This window comes from Bos javanicus, chromosome 19 (genome assembly GCF_032452875.1).
Source record: "Bos javanicus breed banteng chromosome 19, ARS-OSU_banteng_1.0, whole genome shotgun sequence".
Classification (NCBI taxonomy): Eukaryota; Metazoa; Chordata; class Mammalia; order Artiodactyla; family Bovidae; genus Bos; species Bos javanicus.
Genome location: NC_083886.1, coordinates 8,544,924 through 8,567,506, shown reverse-complemented (window position 1 = coordinate 8,567,506; position 22,583 = coordinate 8,544,924). Strand labels below are relative to the sequence as shown.

Sequence of the window (22,583 nt, the reverse complement as noted above, 5' to 3'; positions counted from 1 at the left end):
ATTTAATACGTTAGCACTACTTAAAGTTACAGACCTTTTTCTGCTTTAAATTGACACACGCTTTACATTTTAATTTCAGTTTTTTTTTTCCCAGTTGGAGGAAAGAGGGGGCAGGAAGAGGGGGAGAGAGGAAAAAAAGAAAGAGAAGGGGCAGTGCTTTTCATGAAAACATCAGTTCTTATATTTATGCTTTAGGAAAGCAAGGGGGAGGCAAGAACTGCAGCCTGATAACTGAACTTTCTGTTTAGAAGTCCCTCCTCTCCATTGGGCCTTAGCTAAGTTTCAGTAATTATTGCTCAGGCACATAGTCTTGGAGCTTTGCTTTCTCTCAGACTTGTACACAGTTCTAGGAAGGGTTGTTGCCAAAGCCATCATGTGATTTATTGACCCTCCACTGGGACAAGGGGGAACAGATATAACTTTGTGATTTTATTATAAGGAGGCTGGGTTAATATTTCTAGGTGAAACAAGCTACTATACCAAGTTCAAACATCTGAAGAGGGAGGTTAAGAAACCCTGAGTGTGGGGTGTAAGGATTATTCTGTCCTGGGGCTGTACAGACGTCGTCTGAGGCAGGGAGCAGGAGAAGAAAGGAGACATTGTGACCCATTTCCAACACCTCCTGTGTGTAGAGGCGGAAGTTCCTTGCCTGCAGAGGGACACGCGCGGAGGAAAAATAGGAGAATTACAACATGGCACTTACATAAACAACACCAAACTGGCATAAAACATCTAACAAAATTACATGACTTTAAGCTTGGAATTTTTATACAACATAAATATTAGGGTTCAGTCCATTTAATAATGCTATATAAAATCAAGATTTAAGGCAGTAATGTTCCACATAAACTCTGAAAACAACATTTATGCTTCTTATAAAAGCAGAAAATGATTGCGTTCTGTGGGCTTTTCAAAATGATGAATATAATTACATGAAGCAACAAAAATGGATTGAATTAAAAATCCACTAGTTTCAATTTAAGCTGGTTAAGGGGGGAAAATGTAGTTTCTGGCCAAGGGCTGAGAAAATTTTACAAGTACCAAAAAAAAAAAAAAAAATGTTGTATGTACTCTTAGGCAGTTGGGCAGCCTGCTCCCAATGTATGCGTAGCCCAAGAGTCACCAATGAAATATGAGCTGCTTCAGACCTGCTAAGCCCAAGAAACCCTTTAATGGTATCTACTGTCAGAAGTTGAGCTGGCATTTTTTTCCCTCCTCCTGAGTATATGGCCACCCCTGGAACAATCCAGTTAACTCCCCTAGTGTCTTTATGGCATCTTGTGCAATTTATCCTTTTTCAACGTTAGCTGTTTTGGACTAGCTTTGCAACATTGACTTGTAATCAGAGCAGTGCCTTAACGGAAGAACACTCTTGGAGTCTTTCATCTATCCTCTTGTCTCCTTGGGTCAGAGGCCAATTCAGGTTGTCTCTCTGTTATTTAAAGAGAGCCAGTCACTCCTGTTACCGTCTCCCTGTTTGCAGGCTAAACTTGGCTTATTTTACTTGTGTGTGTAGGAATAGTATGTGTGTGTATTGAGTGCAGAGAGATGGTACATGCAGATCAAAAACAAGAGAATCTAATGCTACATGATATTAGCTCACTAAACAGAGCCTAGTAAACCTTCACTCTTGTCTTCTAAGCCAATGGTTTCTTTTTTTAAAAGTTGCTTATTAGTGGAGGTAAGATTTGCACATTTGGACTTAGACAAGAAAGTAATTTTGACAGCAAATTTTCTGTTTGTGGAAAGATAGCATGGAACAACTTTGGCCACTGCTCTAGATTTATATTACCAGTAATCTTCTGTTCTTAAGGAAATCATTTGCAAATCTAACTATACACTTATTTATTTACTTCCCTTGCTTCATGCTCTCCTGAAGCTAAAAGTCGATGTCTTTCAGGGTGGGTTAGCCAATTTTTCCTTGTTTGACCAGACCACAATAAAGTGGGGTCTGGGAACTTTGGAAGACGTCAGCATGGAAGAGCTAGAGTAAAGGCACAGAAGTGTACTCAGTGTCCACGTGTAGGCATCAGACTGAAAATGTGCATGTATGTGCAAAGCGACATGTAAATCAATGAACAAAATGTATATACGTGTAATTTTTCACCTCTCGAGTTTTACACCATAATGCAGTTTCCATGAGTCATAAAAAGAAAATAAAAATAATGGTAAAGACTAGTACCTGATATAGAGGTATATTGATCTGCTTAAGGAGAGCTTTCACTGCCATCTGGAGCTCGTAGAAGAACAATTGCATGGGGCAGTCAGAAGTATGATCCACACTTTCCATAGATTCAGAGCCAGAAAGCTTTTGGACCCGTTCCCACTCCTCTCTGTATGTTGAGTCAAGTTAAAATTAGAAATGCAACAAAAGTTCAGAACACAGCTCAGAACATTTTCAGGGTATATGTCCAGAACCTGAATGACCAATTTTTGGTGGTTAAAACTTGATGCAGTTCATGAAATTTGAACTTTTTGCCACCCAAAGAGAGCTTAAAATGAGTTCTTTTCAAGTTTATTTCACCTATCAAACCACATATACCTCAGAACAGCAGGTCTGATTTGTAATGAATCAGTTTTTGAGATTGGAGCTTTGAAATATTTTGAAATAAGTTTTCTTTCCCTGAAGATCCCCTGTAAATTCGAAGACCCTACATTCTACCACAGGGGCATCTGCTGGTTAATTCAGCAGTTGGGTAACCGCAGGACTCTGATCCAACTCAGGCAAGGAACCACACGGCACATTTCAACCCTGGCCTGTTGTAATCGTGGGCACTATTTTGGTTTCCTTCCCTTCCCAAAAGCTTGAGGAGAATCACAAACAGGAACACCAGGCAATTCCAATAAAAGGAACCAGGGGCCACACATCCCTGATCTTGTCCTCTTTTCAAACCAGTCATCTGTGTCTTTATTCTGCACGCTCTACCATCCTTCCCAATGAACTTTTTCAAATGTTCTGCAAAAAGGAAGGGGAAAGAGGGGAGGTGGGGGGAAAGCACATCCAATTTGTTCCCCAAAAGCTGCTCTTCGAAAGGATCTTGAAAAGATCAAGGGAAATACCTCTTGGGCAGCACTACTTCTGTAAGGTGTTTTAGCACAAGTCTCTAAACAGATTCATTTGGCCTATTTGCTCCTGACGGCAAGGAGAAGCAATGTGCTCTCGGGAGCAGGCTAGGGAGGAAAGGAAAGCCCTGTTGTTCTGGGATGGAAAGAGAGGAGGTGCTAACGTGTTTTCCACCCTCGTGAAAATCCTCTGAGGGCTCTCCCTGGTGGGTTATAGTCACTGGGGCTCCAAGCTATGAGCCAGAAAATGAAATTGATTGTGACATAAGCTTTGCATCAGAATACACGCTCTTTTAACCAGCTCCCCTCTTAGAAAAGTTTCTGTTTTCATGATATCAGTTTCATTTCAATTCCCACACTGGAAAAGACTATGGAAAAATATACCCTTTGTCTCCATAAGAGGGAAAAAAAAATGAAAATTAAATCCCACTTCAATCTGGGCATACTGTTGGCTTCACAAATAACTGAAATCTTTGAGAACCTGCTTGGGAACTGTATCTTTTCTTCCATCACTGATACCAAACTAGATGAAGGATTCTGACTAGCATAAGTATGCACAAAATCTAAAGGACCACATTGCTAAAATAGTATCTGTAATCAAATTAGAAAATAAATTACCAGGAGGATTACCATTAAACATCTACCACTAACTAATCAGTTTAGCCTTTAAGGATGAGGGCGATGGAACTGGCACAGTGAAGGCTACTGGAATCTTTTGTAGAAATGAAACTTGGATCCTTGGCACATGGAAATTAGTTGGTACAACCACTAAAAGATAGAATCTAAACCTTGAAGACACAAATCTAGAAAATGGATGAAAGTAACCGTTGCAGAATCCACCCACAAACGAGCCTCTTGGGAAGGCCGGAGATAACTACTGCTGATTGTAGAAGTGGCCACCAGATGGCAGACTTAAAGTCTGGGTGTGTGTGATAAGGGAAAGGAGAATATGGCAGCTGGCGAGTGCTCTAAAGACCTCATGTGTCATCCTCATCGCCTTCACTGTCAGCAAGGAATATTTAGTATATACTGTGAGACACTACAGTTAATAAGTCCTTCGCACTTTAGGGACCAGATTTTAAATGATCAAATTAGAGTCTCCTTTGGTTAAGGAAATTTGTAGGTGCAATTAGGATGATCTCAATTGTCACCGAAGCCTGACAAAGCCTTTTCCAAGTTCTTTTTCTTTTCTTATCTAGTCTTTGCGTGTTGAGCACAATTCAGTTCATTTTAGTAGACTTTCAGAGGGCTACTAGAGGGCTAGTTGTAAAGCTGGGTCAGATTACCAAGATTGGGTAGCTTTTCCAAAGTTAACAGGGCAATTCACCATAATGCCAAACCATAGAGAAGTTTTCAGAAACTCAGGCCTTGTTATGTCTTTTCTTCCCTAGAGAACCATGTAGAGCATAGGAAACATACGGAGTCCTTAGGTCAGGGGATTAGGAGTGGGAAGAATGAGAGTAGGGAGGGTCCTTTAAGATTAGGGGGAAATCAGTTACTCTCCTAGAACCCGTTCACACAAGTGATTTTTTAAAAATATGACTTTTTAGGTTATGGAGAAAAGATTTTGGAAATAGAAGTGTTGAAAGAAAAGGGCATCTGTTCACTAACCTGAATGTCAGTGGCTGCAGAGAGGAAAGTGAAAGGAGAGCATCCTGTTTAAATGGGTGCACTGCTTATCCTAATGTTAAAACCGAGCTATGCCTTTAACGGTAATGTGGGAGACCTGGCTCTGATCCCTGGGTTGGGAAGATCCCCAGGAGAAGGCTGTGGCAACCCTCTCCAGTCTTCTTGCCTGGAGAATTCCATGGACAGAATTCCATGAACTATAGCCTGACGGGCTTACCCTAATGTTAAAACCAAGCGATGCCTTTGCCCCAGTGTGCTGGCCCCTGAAGGCGTCTCATCATAAAGACTTCACCCGCAGTCACATTTCAGATTCCTTCTGGCACATCAAACCCATCCCTTCAACCATTGTTTCATCACAAGAAAAACCCAAACTTATAGCTTACTTGGAAATGTTATAGTTTTCACGGATCTTCACATGACAGAGAATGTTAGGCAGCTTTTGGGTAACAAGAACTTTGATCTGGTCCACAGAGCTACACAGCTTTAGGTAACCCAGATATAATCCAGGAGAGAGACGCTGATGACTCCTTTTGTGATAGGAAAGAATATCCTGTAGGATGAAAAATAAAACAAAAAATACATTAAAAGATAATCTCTTTTTGTTTCTTAGGTACACTGTGTCATGAGTTAAAGGAGCTCTGGCTAAGTGATTAGTTAGAAAACTTGGATATCACTATCATGACTGTTGAGAATGTATTGTGGGTACAGCCATCTTAATCTTCAGGAGAATTAGCCTCCAAGTCAGGTAGGCAGTCAGTAATATTTTCTGCATGCTTATTTTCCTCAGATTTCTGCTCCACAAGTAGATGTGTGAGTTGTGATTTGGAATGGGCTGGTGGTGGTAGAAGAAGGTACTAAAGAAAAATAGAATTCATAATTTCTATCCTTGGAGTGTTTATTGTTTAGCTGGGGCATAACTGTAAGTGTAAAAACTGATAAAGCAGTATAGAAAAGCCTCATTATTTCAGGACAATTGGTGTCAGGAAAAGGGTCAAAGTTTTATAGTAAGTAGGAAAAAAGGAGAATTTGACTGATTATCTTGAAAAATGAAACAAGTAATAGCAATATATCTTATTAACACTTGAGTTATAATTGGTCACTCCTAAATTATATGATAGCTGGAATGCACTTCCTAATATTTGACTTTCACACTGTGATCATGAACAGGAAAATTTTTGCAAAAGGATTTGAAGGCTCCATATATTTTTTTCCCCTCTGGCATAAAAAACTGATCTTCAAGTCAGTCTCTTACATGATCCTTGTTCCTTGTGTGTACTTCAGTTGTTAACTGGCCTGCCTCTGCTAGATTCTCAGTTGTCAGTGACCCTTATGGCAGATAGTGAAGAGGGCCTAAAAAGCCTGTTGATGAAAGTGAAAGAGGAGAGTGAAAAAGTTGGCTTAAAGCTCAACATTCAGAAAATGAAGATCATGGCATCTGGTCCCATCACTTCATGAGAAATAGATGGGGAAACAGTGGAAACAGTGTCAGATTTTATTTTTTGGGGGCTCCAAAATCTCTGCAGATGGTGATTGTAGCCATGAAATTAAAAGACACTTACTCCTTGGGAGGAAAGTTATGACCAACCTAGATAGCATATTCAAAAGCAGAGACATTACTTTGCCAACAAAGGTCCATCTAGTCAAGGCTGTGGTTTTTCCTGTGGTCATGTATGGATGTGAGAGTTGGACTGTGAAGAAAGCTGAGCACCGAAGAATTGATGCTTTTGAAGTGTGGTGTTGGAGAAGACTCTTGAGAGTCCCTTGGACTGCAAGGAGATCCAACCAGTCCATTCTGAAGGAGATCAGCCCTGGGATTTCTTTGAAGGAATGATGCTAAAGCTGAAACTCCAGTACTTTGGCCACCTCATGGGAAGAGTTGACTCCTTGGAAAAGTCTCTGATGCTGGGAGGGATTGGGGGCAGGAGGAGAAGGGGATGACAGAGGATGAGATGGCTGGATGGTATCACAGACTCGATGGACGTGAGTTTGAGTGAACTCCGGGAGTTGGTGATGGACAGGGAGGCCTGGCATGCTGCAATTCACGGGGTCGCAAAGAGTCGGACACAACTGAGCGACTGAACTGAACTGAACTGATGCATGTTATTTGATTAGGTCTCCTTGTCTTCATCAGCTTCACAAAATTTTGTAACTTTTACAAGATTTTAAAGTTTACCTTGTAATAGATTTGCGCTGAATTTGCCTTGAATTGCCAATCGTCCCATCACACTGTTCCGTAGGCAGCAGAGACCGAATGAAGTTGGGGCAGAAGAAGTGCCAGCTTACTAAGGTTGTGACTTTTGCTTCTCTACACGACTGCAGGGATTCAGATAATAAGCATTTGGTGATATAGATGCTCCCTTTCCCCCTCCATCAGTAGGTAAGACTTTGTATACATTTGAGCAGTGTGGTGGTGAAATAAAATAGGCATGATGACTCAGGAAACTTATTCTAAGAGAAGGATTCCTATATGCCAGAGTTTAGCCTGTTTTCAAAGGGGGTAAAAAAAGAGGAAATCAATGCTACCTCTAGGAAGGCAAAAAAGAAGAGGAAAAAAAAAGTATTTAGAATGGTATAGAATTCGGTATGGAACAGAAATGTATGAAGGAGTGACCCCTCCTCTGTAGATGAACCATTTGTAACATCTAACATGGGCTGCCCTCCTGCCTGCAGTGCAGGAGACCTGGGTTCAGTGCCTAGGTTGGGAAGATTCCCTGGAGAAGGGAATGGCTACGTACTCCATTATTCTTGCAGTGAGAATAACATATGTCATTTTGTATTGTCTTCTTTGTCACATCCTTATCAAGCATACTGAGATTCAGGTCCTATAGGAGACACTGGGGTTTCAGGTGAACCTGATATAATCCCTACTTTTAAAGAGGTTAAGAAAAACAGGTAAGTAAAGGAATGATTACAATATACTGAAACCTGCTTATAATAGAGGCAATGTAGGCATACAGAGGAAGGAGTATTTAACTTATATTTTTCTTATGTTGTTTGGTTGAACTAGGTTATTAAATTAATGGCAGGGCTTTTTTTTTTTTTTTTAATTGCAGTTTCTTTAGTACCCAGTATTATTTCTGCATATAACAGGTATGCCACATGTGGCAATCAGGCCTTATCTTTAAAACAGAATGTATGTCGTTCTAAATTCCATATATATTTCTCCATCTATTAGTGGGGGATGCATGTTGATGTATGGCAAAACCAATACAATATTGTAAAGTAAAAAAAAAAAAAACAGAATGTATGAGAAAAGCAGAAGAGGGACAAAATAAGAATGATCACAATTGGGAGGAGGACGTACCTAGCATTATCGGAAAGCAAACAGATAACTTTTATGATATATGGCAAAAAATAGACTTGAAAAATTTAACTGAATGATTAAGAAGGAAGGACCTCTTATATCAGGTGATTGATAGGCTGAATGTTTTCATCTTGTCTCTTCAGAGCTGATCGCAGATAGTTAACTAGAGGAAGTTCAGTCAAGGTGAAATACTGAGACATGAACAGGTAATCAAAGAGAAAGAAACAATTAATGAGAGAAGGAAAAATGGAAGTACTCACATCAGCAGAATTTGATGACATGCACCCTAGGGGTACTTTGTGTATAAGATGTGGCCACAGACCATTTTTGAGAAGTAACTGAGAACTGGAAAAGTCCCTAAAGACTGGAAAAGGGCAAATATGCCTATCTTTGAAATAGGAAGGGGAGAAACACAGAATGACCCTGGTAATTAAAGACCACCAACTTATTGATCTTTGGGAAGAATGAGAGTGAGCTATCAAGCAATCAATTTGCAGTCACTAGGAGACCCTGAGACACTACATAGGCGTCAGCCTGGTTTTGTGATGGGCAAATCGTATGGACAACTCTAATTTCTAATAGCAAAAGAACAGAATCCATAGACCAGGGAGATGTCTCCAGTATAATCTGTAAGCTGAACACCACGGTTGAAGATTTGTGGGTGATGGGATATTATGGCGATAGCAGGACATATTGAGTGATGCGCAGTGGAGACTGGTCTTGAGAGCCAGTCTGTTCAGCATATTTATTGATGTCCCAGACAAATAAAGAATGTGTGTATCAAATTTGTGGGTCCCAAATTTGGTGTGGTTTTGATTTTCTGGAAAATAGTAATAAAGCTCTGAATGACCCTATGCATTGGAAAAATAAGCCTATCATAATTAGGGTTGAAACTTAATAAGAAAATGTGCTTGTAAAGACCCAAACCCAAGAGTAAAAATATAGGATGGGTATGAGTATAAGAAAAAACTTGGGGTCAGAACTGACCACAAATAGAAAGTGAGTTGGGAACATACTGTGGTTACGTAAAAAACAATGTCACTCTGGGATGGAGTAATTCACTCTTCCATTCAATTTTGTGATGACTATTACTGAGCATCTACTATATGTTTTCCTGCCTTCACATAGTCATTTATCCTTCGTTAGTCAGAATGTTTTCGGAGTCTGTGAAATGCATAAGAGAAAGAGATGTCCTATTCACATGATCTGAGGTACATTAGAAAGGCCTCCTGAGTGAGTGAGTGCAACTCGCTCAGTCGTGTCCGACTCTTTGCGACCTCATGGACTATACAGTCCATGGAATTCTCCAGGCCAGAATACTGGAGTGGGTAGCCTTTCCCTTCTCCAGGGGATCTTCCCAACCCAAGGATCGAACCCAGCTCTCCCACCTTGCAGGCGGATTCTTTACCAGCTGAGCCACCAGGGAAGCCAGAAAGGCCTCCTAAGCCAAGTCAGATAGATGCCTGTGGGTTTATGTATTGCCTGCTTTGACCTCTAATCTCCATTTCTAGTCTCTACTTCCACTACAGTCCTCTTGAGTCTCTTACCTCCAACCAAAATGGATTGTTTTCCCCTTCCTCATATATAGCCTAATCTCTCTTCTTTGATTCTTTATTGGTTCATGAATTCACTCATTCTGCCAACTTTCACTGAGTACCTAGAGAAGAAAATGGCAACCTACTCCCGTATTCTTGCCTGGAAAATCCCATGGATAGAGGAGCCTGGTGGGCTACAGTCCATGGGGTGGCAAAGAGTCGGACACGACTGAGCACACACTACTACTTCTGGGTATCAGGCGTTATGCTAGGATGTCAATGACATCAAGGTCAATAGGACATGATCCTTCCTTTCACGGAACTCGTACTTCGGTTTGTGAGAGGGACATGTAAATTTTTCTTAGCCTGGTGTGATGAAGGCTGTGTAATCTCCATTGTGGATGCAAGGGAGGGTGGGATCTACTTTTCCAGCTTCCACCCTCGTTTCTTTTTTAACCATGCCCTCTATTTAATTACCTATTTAATTTCTTCCCTCCTCCCTTCTTTTCTGTCTTCCTTTCTTCTTCCCTCCCTCTCATCTTCTGCTTTTTTTTCTAACTGCCCTCCCCCCGCCATCCTTCTCTTTTTTTCTCTACCTTGTGAACTTACACTTCACGGCTCAGCCAAATGTCACCTCTTCTACAAAGCCTTCCCTGATATTTCCAGGTAGAATTAATAGTCACTTTGTCTGTGTTTTCATAGTACACTGTTTGTGCTGCTATCAGGCTCTGGTTTAATTCTGCCTTGTATTACCTTGATTTGTTTACATGTCTGTCTCCCTCCCTTGACTGAACTCCTTGAAAGCAAGGACCTTGACTTAATCATTTGTTTTTTCTATAGCACCTAGAAGAGTTCCTGGCACATAGTTGGTGCTGAAAAAAATGTTTATTAAATATGAAGTGAGAGGCCCAGACGTAGTGAGGGTCTGGGGCTGGACCTTGGGGAGAGAACATGTGGTGCTGGTACAGAGGAGGGGCTACTCATCTTCTCTTCATTGACCAGATAGCCTCAGAGCTTGTTAGAGGAGCAACATTAGTTGCTTGTCCATTAACTTTTGTTTGGTTGGATAAGGCCGGGAAGCTTCATTGTCCAGGGTTAGCAGAGGTCATAAAATGGTGGCTGGTGGCCCAAGATTATACAGGCTGCCAAGAATGTAAAGTTTCTGAATTATTTTCTAACTTTAAAAAAATAAAGAAATTTAATCCAAAATTCTGGACTTTTGACTTCTCTTTAAAAATTGAAAAAGATTTCAACATTGGGACCACTTTCTTCCACTGCAATTAGCTGCGGCTGAATAGGGCTGTTCTTCAGATGAGACAAGGACTCTCCAGATAACCTTAGTCTTTATTACTTCCACTTTTTTATATTGAGATATAACTCATATACTGTGAAATTCACCCTTTTAAAGTATGAAATTCAGTGGTTTTTTAAAGTCACAGAGTTGTGCAACCATCAGCACTATCTAATTCCAGATTATTTTAATCATTCCAGAAAGAGTCCTTGCATTAATTAGCTGTCATTCCACAGTCCCTCCTCTTTCTGCCTCTGGAACCACTCATCTACTTTCTGTCTCTATGGATTTGCCTGCATTGGGTATTTAATTGTGTAGCATTTTGTGGCTGGCTTTTTCTAACTTAGCATAATGCTTTCATCCACGTGAGCATGGATCAGTACTTCATTCATTTTATGGCTGAATAATATTCCATTGTATGAATTACCACTTTTGTTTATCCATTTATCAGTTATTGGACGTTTAGTTTTATCCACTCTTTGGCTGTTGTGAATACTTCTGCTCTGAACACTGAGGAACAAGTTTTTGTGTGACCCCAGTTGTTTCTTTTTCCCAGTCCAATTGACTCATTTCCATTAATCTTGCTGATTTCAGTAGTGTTAAACCCCTATGATAGGTGATCCTAGGAGGCACAGCAGGAATGTTCAGGAAAATAGCAGAAAAGGACAGAAGAGATAGTTGGTCCTGAGCACCTCAGGTGTAAAAAGAAGATGCTGGGTGTCTTCAGGTGCAGGAAATGCCTAAGGAGAACAAGAGAAGGAAAGCAGGGATAGGAGGAAGATACAGGCAAGCTTCATCATAGCTTCTCTAGGACCACAGTTTTAAAAAGGGTCTAGAGAAAAAGAGGGGGACGGTGAGTAAAGCATCCTTGCAGATGGGAAGGGCAGCAGGCTAGGAGTCAGAAGACTTGGGTCCTAGGCCCACAGGCTCATTTTTGGCTGGTATGACCTTGGTGAGTTACTTCCCTGAAATCCATAGCTTCATTTATGAATTGGACACAGTTTTCCCACTCAACCTCACTAGGTTTTCATGAGGGTCAAATAGATGTGACAAAGTGTTATAAACTTTAAAGTACAAGCGTGAGAGATTAATCTTCAGAAAAAAACTTCACCGGTGAAGTTTCTAGTTATTGAAGTGATCCCTGAAGATTATGGTCAGAGAAACTCAGCACCCAAGAGAGGCCTTTCTGATGGAAGTACAGATGACCCTTAAACAACATGAGTTTGTATTGTGTGAGTCTACTTATCAATGGATTTCAGTAAATATGCAAATATATATGTGTAGGATAATGTATACATTTGTATTGTACAAGACTTGTATTGAAGTGGATAGCCTATCCTTACATAGGCATAAGGTGAGGAATATTTAATGTAAAATTAGTAATGTTTTAGCTTTCTTACTGGTTTAGAATTTTGCTTTCAAAGAATTACATTACCATATAGTATATTTTGTCTCTCATATTTGGAGAAACTGCCTATAAGCCTATCATCACATTAGATTTTTTTTAAAGTAACAATGTTTCCTATATTGTATTATGAATGTGACTGTAATACTGTATGCCATAAAAATTTCATGACCATTCATAGCGTATAGGCTAGGCTGCTGCTGCTAAGTCACTTCAGTCGTGTCCCACTCTGTGCGACCCCATAGACAACAGCCACCAGGCTCCCCTGTCCCTGGGATTCTCCAGGCAAGAATACTGGAGTGGGGTGCCATTGCCTTCTCCAATAGGATAGGCAACTGTGAAACAATTGGATTGATTCAGTTCAGTTCAGTTGCTCAGTCGTGTCCGACTGTTTGTGACCCCATGAATCGCGCAGCACACCAGGCCTCCCTGTCCATCACCAACTCCCGGAGTTCACTCAGACTCAAGTCCATTGAGTCAGTGATGCCATCCAGCCATCTTGTCCTCTGTCGTCCCCTTCTCCTCCTGCCCCCAATCTCTCCTGGCATCAGAGTCTTTTCCAATGAGTCAACTCTTCGCATGAGGTGGCCAAAGTACTGGAGTTTCAGCTTCAGCAACATTGGATTGATTAGGCTACCACAAAGCAATCATACTGCTGCTTCTTTATTATCAATGTGTGAATTATTATACTTAATAAATAAACATGAATTTCTTTTTCACATTATCTTTTCATTTTTGATGTCTAGCAAGGACAGGAAAGCCTGGCCTCCTGCAGTCCATGGGGTTGCAAAGAGTCGGACATGACTAAGCAACTGAACATCAACAGTTTGTAATGGGCATAACATCTACAGTGTTTTGTATAAGACAGTGTTTTGATAGGTACTGACAGATGGAGGTTTCATCTTGTAAAGAGATGATATCAATTTACGATATCGATAAATACAGTTCTTTTCCTTATGATTTTCTTAATAGCATTTTCCTTTCTCAATCTTATTATAAGAATATACTAGATAATACATATAAAATATGTGTTAATCAATTATTTATGTTATTGGTAAAGCTTCTGGTCAGTGATATGGTATTAGTAGTTAAATTTTGGAAGAGTCAAAAGTTATATGTGAATTCATTGCTGGAGGTGGGCTTATCAGCACCCCTAACTCCTGTGATGTTTGTTCAAGGGTCAGCTGTGCGTTCATCGCCAGTTACTTTGCTCAGGGGGATTCTAACTTGTCTGTACTAACTCCCTTTTCCTTCCCAGGAAACTGTGGGAAGGGTTTCTCTTTCCCTTCCAGATACATGAGAGAGGCCTGTTATGAAGGTCTGATACTTGAGAGGGTCGGGAATTTGAATGGGTTAGACCCTGGAAGTTCCCTGGGGCCCTAAAGGATTAGTACATTAGTTGTGGGTCCAGATTGTGTTAAAGCCCTTATTTGTTTTGAAAATTCCATTGTGGATCAGATAGTCTTTATTTTTAGTTTAAATTTATACAGTTTTTCCTTACTTCTATGTAAAGGAGAGGAAGTAGTGAAATACTCCAAGGGTTGAATGAACCAGTACTTAAGGTCTCCTGGGAGAGTAGGGATGAGGACGAGATGAACTGGGTGTGCCCCGAGGAGAACCTAGTATTGGTTGGATTTTTCTGAGTAGAGAAATAATAAAAATAACTAACAGCTCATCTATTTAGAATACTAAAAGATGATGCTGTTAAAGTGCTGCACTCAGTATGTCAGCAAATTTTCAAAACTCAACAGTGGCCATATGACTGGAAAAGGTCATTTTTCATTCCAATCCCAAAGAAGGACAGTGACAAAGAACGTTCAAACTACCATACAATTGTGATCATTTCACAAGCTAGTAAGGTTATGTTTAAAATCCTTCAACCTAGGCTTCAGTAGTATGTGAACCAAGATCTTTCAGATGTACAAGCTGGGTTTCAAATAGGCAGAGGAACTAGAGATCAAATAGCCAATATTCATTGGATTTTAGAAAAAAAACAAAGGAATTCCAGAAAAACATCTACTTCTGTTTCATTGACTGTGTTAAAACCTTTGATTGTGTGGATCACAATAAACTGGAAAATTCTTGAGAGATGGGAATACCAGACAGACCTGTCTCCTGAGAAACTTGTATTCAGGTCAAGAAGCAATGGTTGGAGCCAGACATGGAACAATAGACTGGTTCAAAATTGGGAAAGGTGTACGACAAGGCTGTCTATTGTCACCCTGTGTATTTAACTTGTATGCAGAGTACATGATTGGAAATGCCGGACTGGACGGCTCACAAGCTGGAATCAAGATTGCCAGGAGAAATATCAACAACAATATGCAGATGATACCACTCTAATGGCAGAAATTGAAGAGGAACTAAAAAGTCTTCTGAAGGTGAAAGAAGAAAGTGAAAAAGAGGACAGTAAAAAAGCTGACTTAAAACCCAACTTTAGAAAAGCTAAGATCATGGAATCTAATGCCAATCACTTCATAGCAAATAAAAGGGGAAAAAGTGGAAACAATGGCAGATTCTATTTCCTTGGGCTCAAAAATCGCTGCAGATGGTGACTGCAGCCATAAAATTAAACGGCGCTTGCTCCTTGGAAGGAAAGCTAGACAGTGTATTAAAAAGCAGAGATATCAATTTGCCAACAAAGGTCCATATAGTCAAAGCTATGGCTTTTTCAGTAGTCATGTACGGATGTGAGAGTTGGACCGTAAAGGAAGGGAGTGCTGAAGAATTGATGCTTTTTAATTGTGGTGCTGGAGAAGACTCTTGAGAGTCCCTTGGATAGCAAGGAGATCAAACCAATCAATCCTAAAGGAAATCAATCCTGAATATTTATTGGAGGGACTGATGCTGAAGCTCCAATACTTTGGCCACCTGATACGAAGAGCTGACTCATTGAAAAAGACCCTGATGCTGGGAAAGAGAGAAGGCCAAAGGAGAAGGGGGTGACAGAGGATGAGACAGTTGGATAGTATCGCCAACTTAATGGACATGAATTTGAGCAAACTCCAGGAGACAGTGAGGGACAGGGAAGCCTGGCATGCTGTAGTCTGTGGGGTCACAAAGAGTCACACACAACTTAGCGACTGATGAATAACAACAACAGCATTTGCTAAGCATTCACTTTGTGCTGTTCTTCTAATGCTTTATATATTTAACTCATTTAATCCTCATTAGAGACCCATGAAGTTGGTTTTATTTTCAGATGAGGAAGGACAGGAGGTAAGAAATTAAATAACTTGTTCTAGTGAGAAGGCAATGGCACCCCACTCCAGTACTCTTGCCTGGAAAATCCCATGGGCAGAGGAGCCTGGTGAGCTGCAGTCCATGGGGTCGCTAAGAGTCAGACACGACTGAGCGACTTCATTTTCACTTTTCACTTTCATGCATTGGAGAAGGAAATGGAAACCCACTCCAGTGTTCTTGCCGGAGTTCCCAGGGACGGGGGAGCCTGGTGGGCTGCCGTCTATGGGGTCACACAGAGTCGGACACGACTGAAGCAACTTAGCAGCAGCAGCAGCAGCAGCAGTGACATAAACAGGAACGGTGGAGTCAAGACTCATCCTGTCAGCCTTATTCCATAGCAGTGCCTCAGAATGTGGTGTGATGAAACAGAAAGAAGCTCAGGCTTCCAATCAGAAGGCTTAGTGGTCATCACTCTAGTGACCCTAAGAAAAAAGAATGGTCTGTGGCCTGTAATTGTGAGAATTATCCAGCCTCCTTTGGTCAATACCATGATCTATCTCTATGTTGAATTGGTGGGGCTACCTCCTAACGTAATTAAATGTTAAGTCTAAGAGTGATTACCCTAGGGATTTTATTCACCCACTTCCTCTTTAGTGTGAGACCTGTGTGGGAAGGAGGGGAGAGAGAAAAAGTAGGAGGAGGAAAAAAGAGAAGTAGGGGGTGGGTGGGAATGACATCAAGCAGGAATGTGCCAGTCAGCGGGGGTAAATTTTCCACTTGGATCCGTGTGGAAACCTGATCTTGCCTCTATTTTTGGTCTCCTTCTCTAACAACTTTTTGCCAGATTGGAATTTTTCTGCACCTGTAACACATTTTTAATGTAATAAGTCTAGGAGAAACCAGGTATTATATCATGCTGGGGCCTGTGATGTGTTTCGTTTTCTAGGAGCAAGGTAGCCCAGACTCCAGTTTATCCCTATAAGGGATTAGTGTATTAGTCACCCTGTAAAAGCCCAATTTATTATGATTTTTAAAATGTTTCTTTTAGCACTTACTTATAAAAGGTGAAAGGGGAACCACGAATGTGTCTGTGTTCCCTGCTCCCACCTACACACACACACACACACACACACACACCATCACCCTCTATAAATTTCATATGAACCCAAATTCCATGAAACCAAATCCAGAGGTATTGGCTTTGACCAGTTAGCTTACCTTTGCTGTGATGGACTTTATCCTGATCTGGGCCAGAGGAGCATAGAAAGATGAGATTATTGTACTAGCCACCCCTCGGTGGAGGATGGACCTAAGTCAGCAGGCTAGGGGTTTAGCTGTTTAGGGTGATCATGTGGGGTTACTGGGTCAAGGCTTAGGTTTGGCTTGTGAGATTGAGCCCTTTCCCATTATTCCAGATTGGCCATCTTGTGGATATATGCCATTGGTTATGTAGGCCTTAAGGCAGTTGTTTCTCCTAGCTTTACCACACGACTGGAGAGCTCTACAGAACTCGTTCTCATCACTGGGTTTAAAAGAAGGAAAAAACAAAACAAAACCACAGCTTGAAGCCCATGTTCACATAAGAACGTGTGAGGGCACTTCCCTGGTGGCCCAGGGGTTAAGAACCTGCCTTATAATGCAGGGGATGTGGGTTTGATCCCTGGTCAGGGAGCTGACACCCCACAAGCCGTTAGGGCAACTAGAGAGCTTGCGCCCTGCAGTGAAGACCCAGCACGACAAAAAAGAAAAGAGAGTGTGTGTGAGAGAGAGAAAGAACACCCGAGGCGGTGGGGTGGCATGGAGCGAGCACGGAACTTGGAGCACAAGATGCAGGTCTGCATTCCAGCTCTGCCGTCCAGGTGATAAACTGGATCTCAGCTGCCTGGTGTTCGCATCTCCGTGACTATTTAGTTCTCTATCCCGTCCCCTACTCACCAAAATCCTAACTCCTGCCCCCAAATGTGATGTTATAACAGCAGGAAGAAGCCTGCTTCCAACAGAAGATCTGAATTCAGATTTCAGCTCTGCCATTTTCTAGCTGTATGTTTAGGGGCAAATCCAAGTTTGATGGGGCCTGAAAATAACTCCATTTTTGATGCTTTCCTTAAGGAAAAGAATAGAAAAGTATAAATATGAAGTTGTTTGGGCCTTTGAAGGGGCTTGTAGAAGTGAAGAACTTAAGGATGTTTCTGAATCTTTCCTATGTATGGAATGCAAACAATGATATGTCTCTGGACCTCTTCGTTCCATTACTGCATATGTAAATGGCTCTTGGTATATTTCACTAGAGCCTCAGTTAAGTGAGTTTGGAACTTTCAATGTTTCAGGAAATTGAAAAGACTACATACCTGGATGGTTATCAGTAAAATGTCTAAGGCTGTTGGCTCCTCAGGTGTCGAGAGAGACTTCCTCTGGCTTTGCAGTTTCGAGATCTGCATCCATTTTCCACTGAAAAATGAATAGAGCATCTCCACTTCTCTGATGGTGACTATGAGGATGTTTCCATGTCGATCTTTAATGGGTTCATAGTAAACTCTTCCCAAGTTGTGTGTCCCAAGTAAATTCTAGAAACGAACAGATTTCTGGTAGCTTTGATCATGTGCAAACAAAGCGACATAACTGCAACAGAAGATGTTTCTGAGAAGCTGTTTTGTTGTTGTTAAGCAGATTTAAACTTAGAATATGTAGCATCATAGAAATGTACTTAGCAGAAGCTCAAAGAAAATGTCTTTACCATAAGCCTGCGAAGATTATAGCAAGAGGCACAAAAATTATGTTTTTTTAAGCAAATTTAATGTCTGTAAATATCTCTTACCCACATAGACACACCAGCACATAAACCTCAGTTACCAGCACTTGAAAAGAATCCCAGATGTTTTAAAGAAAAATGCCTGATATTTCAAGTATGCTACGTGTGGAGTTTTCAGGAGATCTACGGTAAGCTGGTATGAAGTGGGGTTGTTCAAAATGAAGAAGTGAATTGACAATGTAGCACATTGTACAGGTCCCCAAATGACTGCACATTCCCTTCAAGATACTTTAATTGGAAGATTGGCCTGGTTTGACTTATCTGCATTTCAGAGAGTTCTATTTATTTAAAATTTTGTTGAAATTGTTTGTGAGCTGGGTCAACAAGGTAGACAATACTTTTAGAAAGGTAAGAAGAGAAGGATGCCACATTAAATTTTGGAGAGGCCCAGGCAGATGTTATTAAAATAAGCAATTTTACAAATATGCAAAGTTTAGAGATTTTTAACTTAGAGCAGTGGATGAATAGGATAAAATCCCCCTTTCCTTTGAATATCTATGGTTTTTTTTTAAAATTATTAATCATCTCAGAGCTTAGCTGTGATTTTTGTGAGCTCACATAAGTGCTGACAAGATAGCCTGTTAGCAGGAGAGCAAAAGTAGAACTGGAATTTGTATAAGTAATTAGGATGACCTAAAAATGAATGAGCCAGCTGATCAGTATCCACATTTACAAAAACGTTGGCATGATCCTCATAGGTAGGCACTGTGTCTTTTTCTTCTTCTTAATTTACAAGGACAGAATGCATATTGAGAAATAAGAAATGTCATAAATAATTATTGACATTATAAAAATTTATTTGGCAGGCTTACTATTTTAAAAAATGGCCTAACTACTCAGTCAGATTATTGCTTTCCAACAATTAACTTCTATATCATAGGGAAATATTTGGGTAAGGCTCTTACTACAGCCTTATATATAAAGCAGTTTGCTGCAAGGTCATACTGGCTTAATCAGCAATGGCATGCTGGTAAACCGGCCATCAAAAAAAAAAAAAAAGTCCTGATATATAGAATATGCCAATTTTTGTGGTGTAAATACTCTTGCAATATTTTATTTCACGTAACCAAAAGTTTGATAGCAGGCTTTGAACAGTTCTGACTACTTAACAGTTGGCTCTTCTAAGTGAGGACAAGTTGACTCTAGCACATTACTGCTGTTAAGTCTTTAGTTATCCTGGTGTTGAGTTTCAGGCTGGCTGCTGTTCATTAACACTTAGACTTTTGAAAAATGACTTACTCTTTCTGGCCCCGAGCTTCATCAGCTAAAATTAAGAGTCCTTATAGCTCAGACATCCCTTATGCTAATCCTTACCTTAGAGAGTGATGGATTAAATCAAGCAATGTATGAGAAACTATTTTGTACACTCTCAAGCTTGATACAGGTAGGTAGGGTATAGGCTTTCTTTACTGCTCCCACTGGAAAACAACACTTACTTGTTTTTAAGATTCATCTCAGGTTTCACCTTCTCTGGGAGGACTTTCTCAACTCTCATAGGTAGAATTTAGCATCTCCTCTTTTGTCCCCTACTGTTTCTGGTACCAACTTGTATCTTAGCATGACCCTGGCTCTCCTGTGGATTGATGTAAATGTCGTGAGATCCATCTCTGTTTCTCTGGGTTCCTTGCACAGTGCCTGGTATGTAGTAATAGCGCAAGAAATTTTTGTTGTCTGAATTCACGTATCATCATTAGGACACTGGAAAATATGATTTGCTTCGGATCCAAGTGGGTGGGTAGACATTGAATGAGATGGTCATTTCATTTAGGCAGAGTTATTACCATTGGTCCACTCTTAGCTTTGGATGTGTTGACTAAGGGACTAAACAGAAAGCACTAAAAATCTTTCTGAAATTCTATGTTGATAGTTAATTGAATTAGATAGTTAGCTCTGGGAAGAGCCCAATGTGAAAGAAGAATATCCTTGTGAAAGTAAATTGCAGCCATATCCTAAGGGGACAAACGTGGGGTTCTTTAGAGCCTGAAGGAAAAACAGACCATTTAATACCTGTCGTGCTATGCAGTCAAGATTAGGAGATCTGGGAGCCCTGAGGATTCTACATGGTGAAGAGAGATAAAAGCCATATGATGGCTCACCAGCAAGCGTCTAGGGTGTAACCACAGCACATCGCAGGGCTGTCAGTAAGCCCTAGACAGATGCACAACACTTAAAGATCTGTATTCAGTTTGGAGTGCCACGGGAAGTTGAAGGAAGTCTGGAATAAGATATGAAGGCCTGGAAAACAATAAAATTGGGGGAAAATCCTTTTGCCCCCACCTTGAAAAATGAAAAAGACATAATATTCATGAATTGTTACCTGGCTTTAGCTCATTAACACTTATTTCTAAAAGGTGTGAAGGAATCTAAAAAATAATTGTAGAAATAAATTTATTTACAAAACAGAAATACAGTCACAGATGTAGGGAGCAAACTTATAGTTACCAAGGTGGAAAAGATAGGGAGAGATAAATTGGGAGATTGGGATTGGCATTGGCATGTACACACTTCTATATATAAAAATAGATAACTAATAAAGACAAGACCTAGAATATGGCACAGAGAACTCCACTCAATATTTTTTAATGATCTATATAGGAAAAGAATCTGAAAAAAGACTGGATATATGTAAGTATATAACTGGTTCTCTTTGTTGTACACTTGAAACTAACTCAACGTTTTAAATCAACTGTACTCCAATAAAAATTTAAAAAATAAAATAAATGAATTCACAACAATAAAAGCTGTAGAGGAGGGAAGTTTAATATAACCCAATCTATAATGTCAGATTATTATATTTTGAGGATAAGTAGTTGGGACATCTCTCAATGTAGGAGGAAGGTACACCTCTGCCTTTTGGGGCCTCTGCCATTTTCCTAAAAGTAGGGAAAAACATTGTGGGGTCTTGGTCACTTACAGGCTTTCTAATCTTTCTTCTTCTTTTTTTTAAATCCAAATGTTGGCAGATATGTATCTCTCCTGCTCAGGTAGTATTCATATTTTTTGTGTGTGTGCTCAGTTACTGGGTCACATCTGACTCTTTGTGATCCCATGGACTGTAGCCTGCCAAGCTCCTCTATCTATGGAATTTTCCAGGCAAGAATACGAGAGTACGTTGCCATTTCCTACTCCAGGGGATCTTCCCAACCCAAGGACTGAACCTGCATCTCTTGTGTCTCCTGCATTGGCAGGTGGATTCTTTACCACTGTGACCTTCAGTTCAGTTCAGTCGCTCAGTCGTGTCTGACTCTTTGCTACCCCATGAATCGCAGCATGCCAGGCTTCCCTGTCCATCACCAACTCCCGGAGTTCACTCAGTGTCCATCAAGTCAGTGATGCCATCCAGCCATCTCATCCTCTGTCGTCCCCTTCTCCTCTTGCCCCCAATCCCTCCCAGCATCAGAGTCTTTTCCAAGGAGTCAACTCTTCCCATGAGGTGGCCAAAGTACTGGAGTTTCAGCTTTAGCATCATTCCTTCCAAAGAAATCCCAGGGCTGATCTCCTTCAGAATGGACTGGTTGGATCTCCTTGCAGTCCAAGGCACTCTCAAGAGTCTTCTCCAACACCACAGTTCAAAAGCATCAATTCTTTGGCACTCAGCTTTCTTCACGGTCCAATTCTCACATCCATACATGACCACAGGAAAAACCATAGGCTTGACTAGATGGACCTTTGTTGGCAAAGTAATGTCTCTGTTTTTGAATATGCCATCTAGGTTGGTCATAACTTTTCTTCCAAGGAGTAAGCATCTTTTAATTTCATGGCTGCAGTCACCATCTGCAGTGATTTTGGAGCCCAAAAAATACAGTCTGCCACTGTTTCCACTGTTTCCCCATCTATTTCCCATGAAGTGATGGGACCAGATGCCATGATCTTCGTTTTCTGAATGTTGAGTTTTAAGCCAACTTTTTCAGTCTCCTCTTTCACCTTCATCAAGAGGCTTTTGAGTTCCTCTTCACTTTCTGCCATAAGGGTGGTGTCATCTGCATATCTGAGGTTATTGATATTTCTCCTGTCAATCTTGATTCCAGCTTGTGCTTCTTCCAGCCCAGCGTTTCTCATGATGTACTCTGCATATGAGTTAAATAAGCAGGGTGACAATATACAGCCTTGACGTACTCCTTTTCCTCTTTGGAACCAGTCGTTGTTCCATGTCCAGTTCTAACTATTGCTTCCTGACCTGCATACAGGTTTCTCAAGAGGCAGGTCAGGTGGTCTGGTATTCCCATCTCTTTCAGAATGTTTCACAGTTTATTGTGATCCACAGTCAAAGGCTTTGGCATAGTCAATAAAGCAGAAATAGATGTTTTTCTGGAACTGTCTTGCTTTTTCCATGATCCAGCGGATGCTGGCAATTTGGTGTCTGT

General features: G+C 40.7%; 1 protein-coding gene across 1 annotated transcript in view; it reads right to left on the bottom strand.

Moving 5' to 3' along the window:
* The window catches only part of ANKFN1 (ankyrin repeat and fibronectin type III domain containing 1), a 490,285-nt gene that overhangs the window by 31,956 nt on the left and 435,746 nt on the right, over nt 1–22,583 (bottom strand). Inside the window, exons 14-17 of the mRNA XM_061390028.1 lie at nt 17,759–17,974; nt 5,076–5,242; nt 2,183–2,333; nt 481–649 (exon numbers count right to left, since the gene is read on the bottom strand). Coding sequence (XP_061246012.1) covers nt 481–649; nt 2,183–2,333; nt 5,076–5,242; nt 17,759–17,974 — 703 coding nt within the window. The remainder of the gene's footprint in view (nt 1–480; nt 650–2,182; nt 2,334–5,075; nt 5,243–17,758; nt 17,975–22,583) is intronic.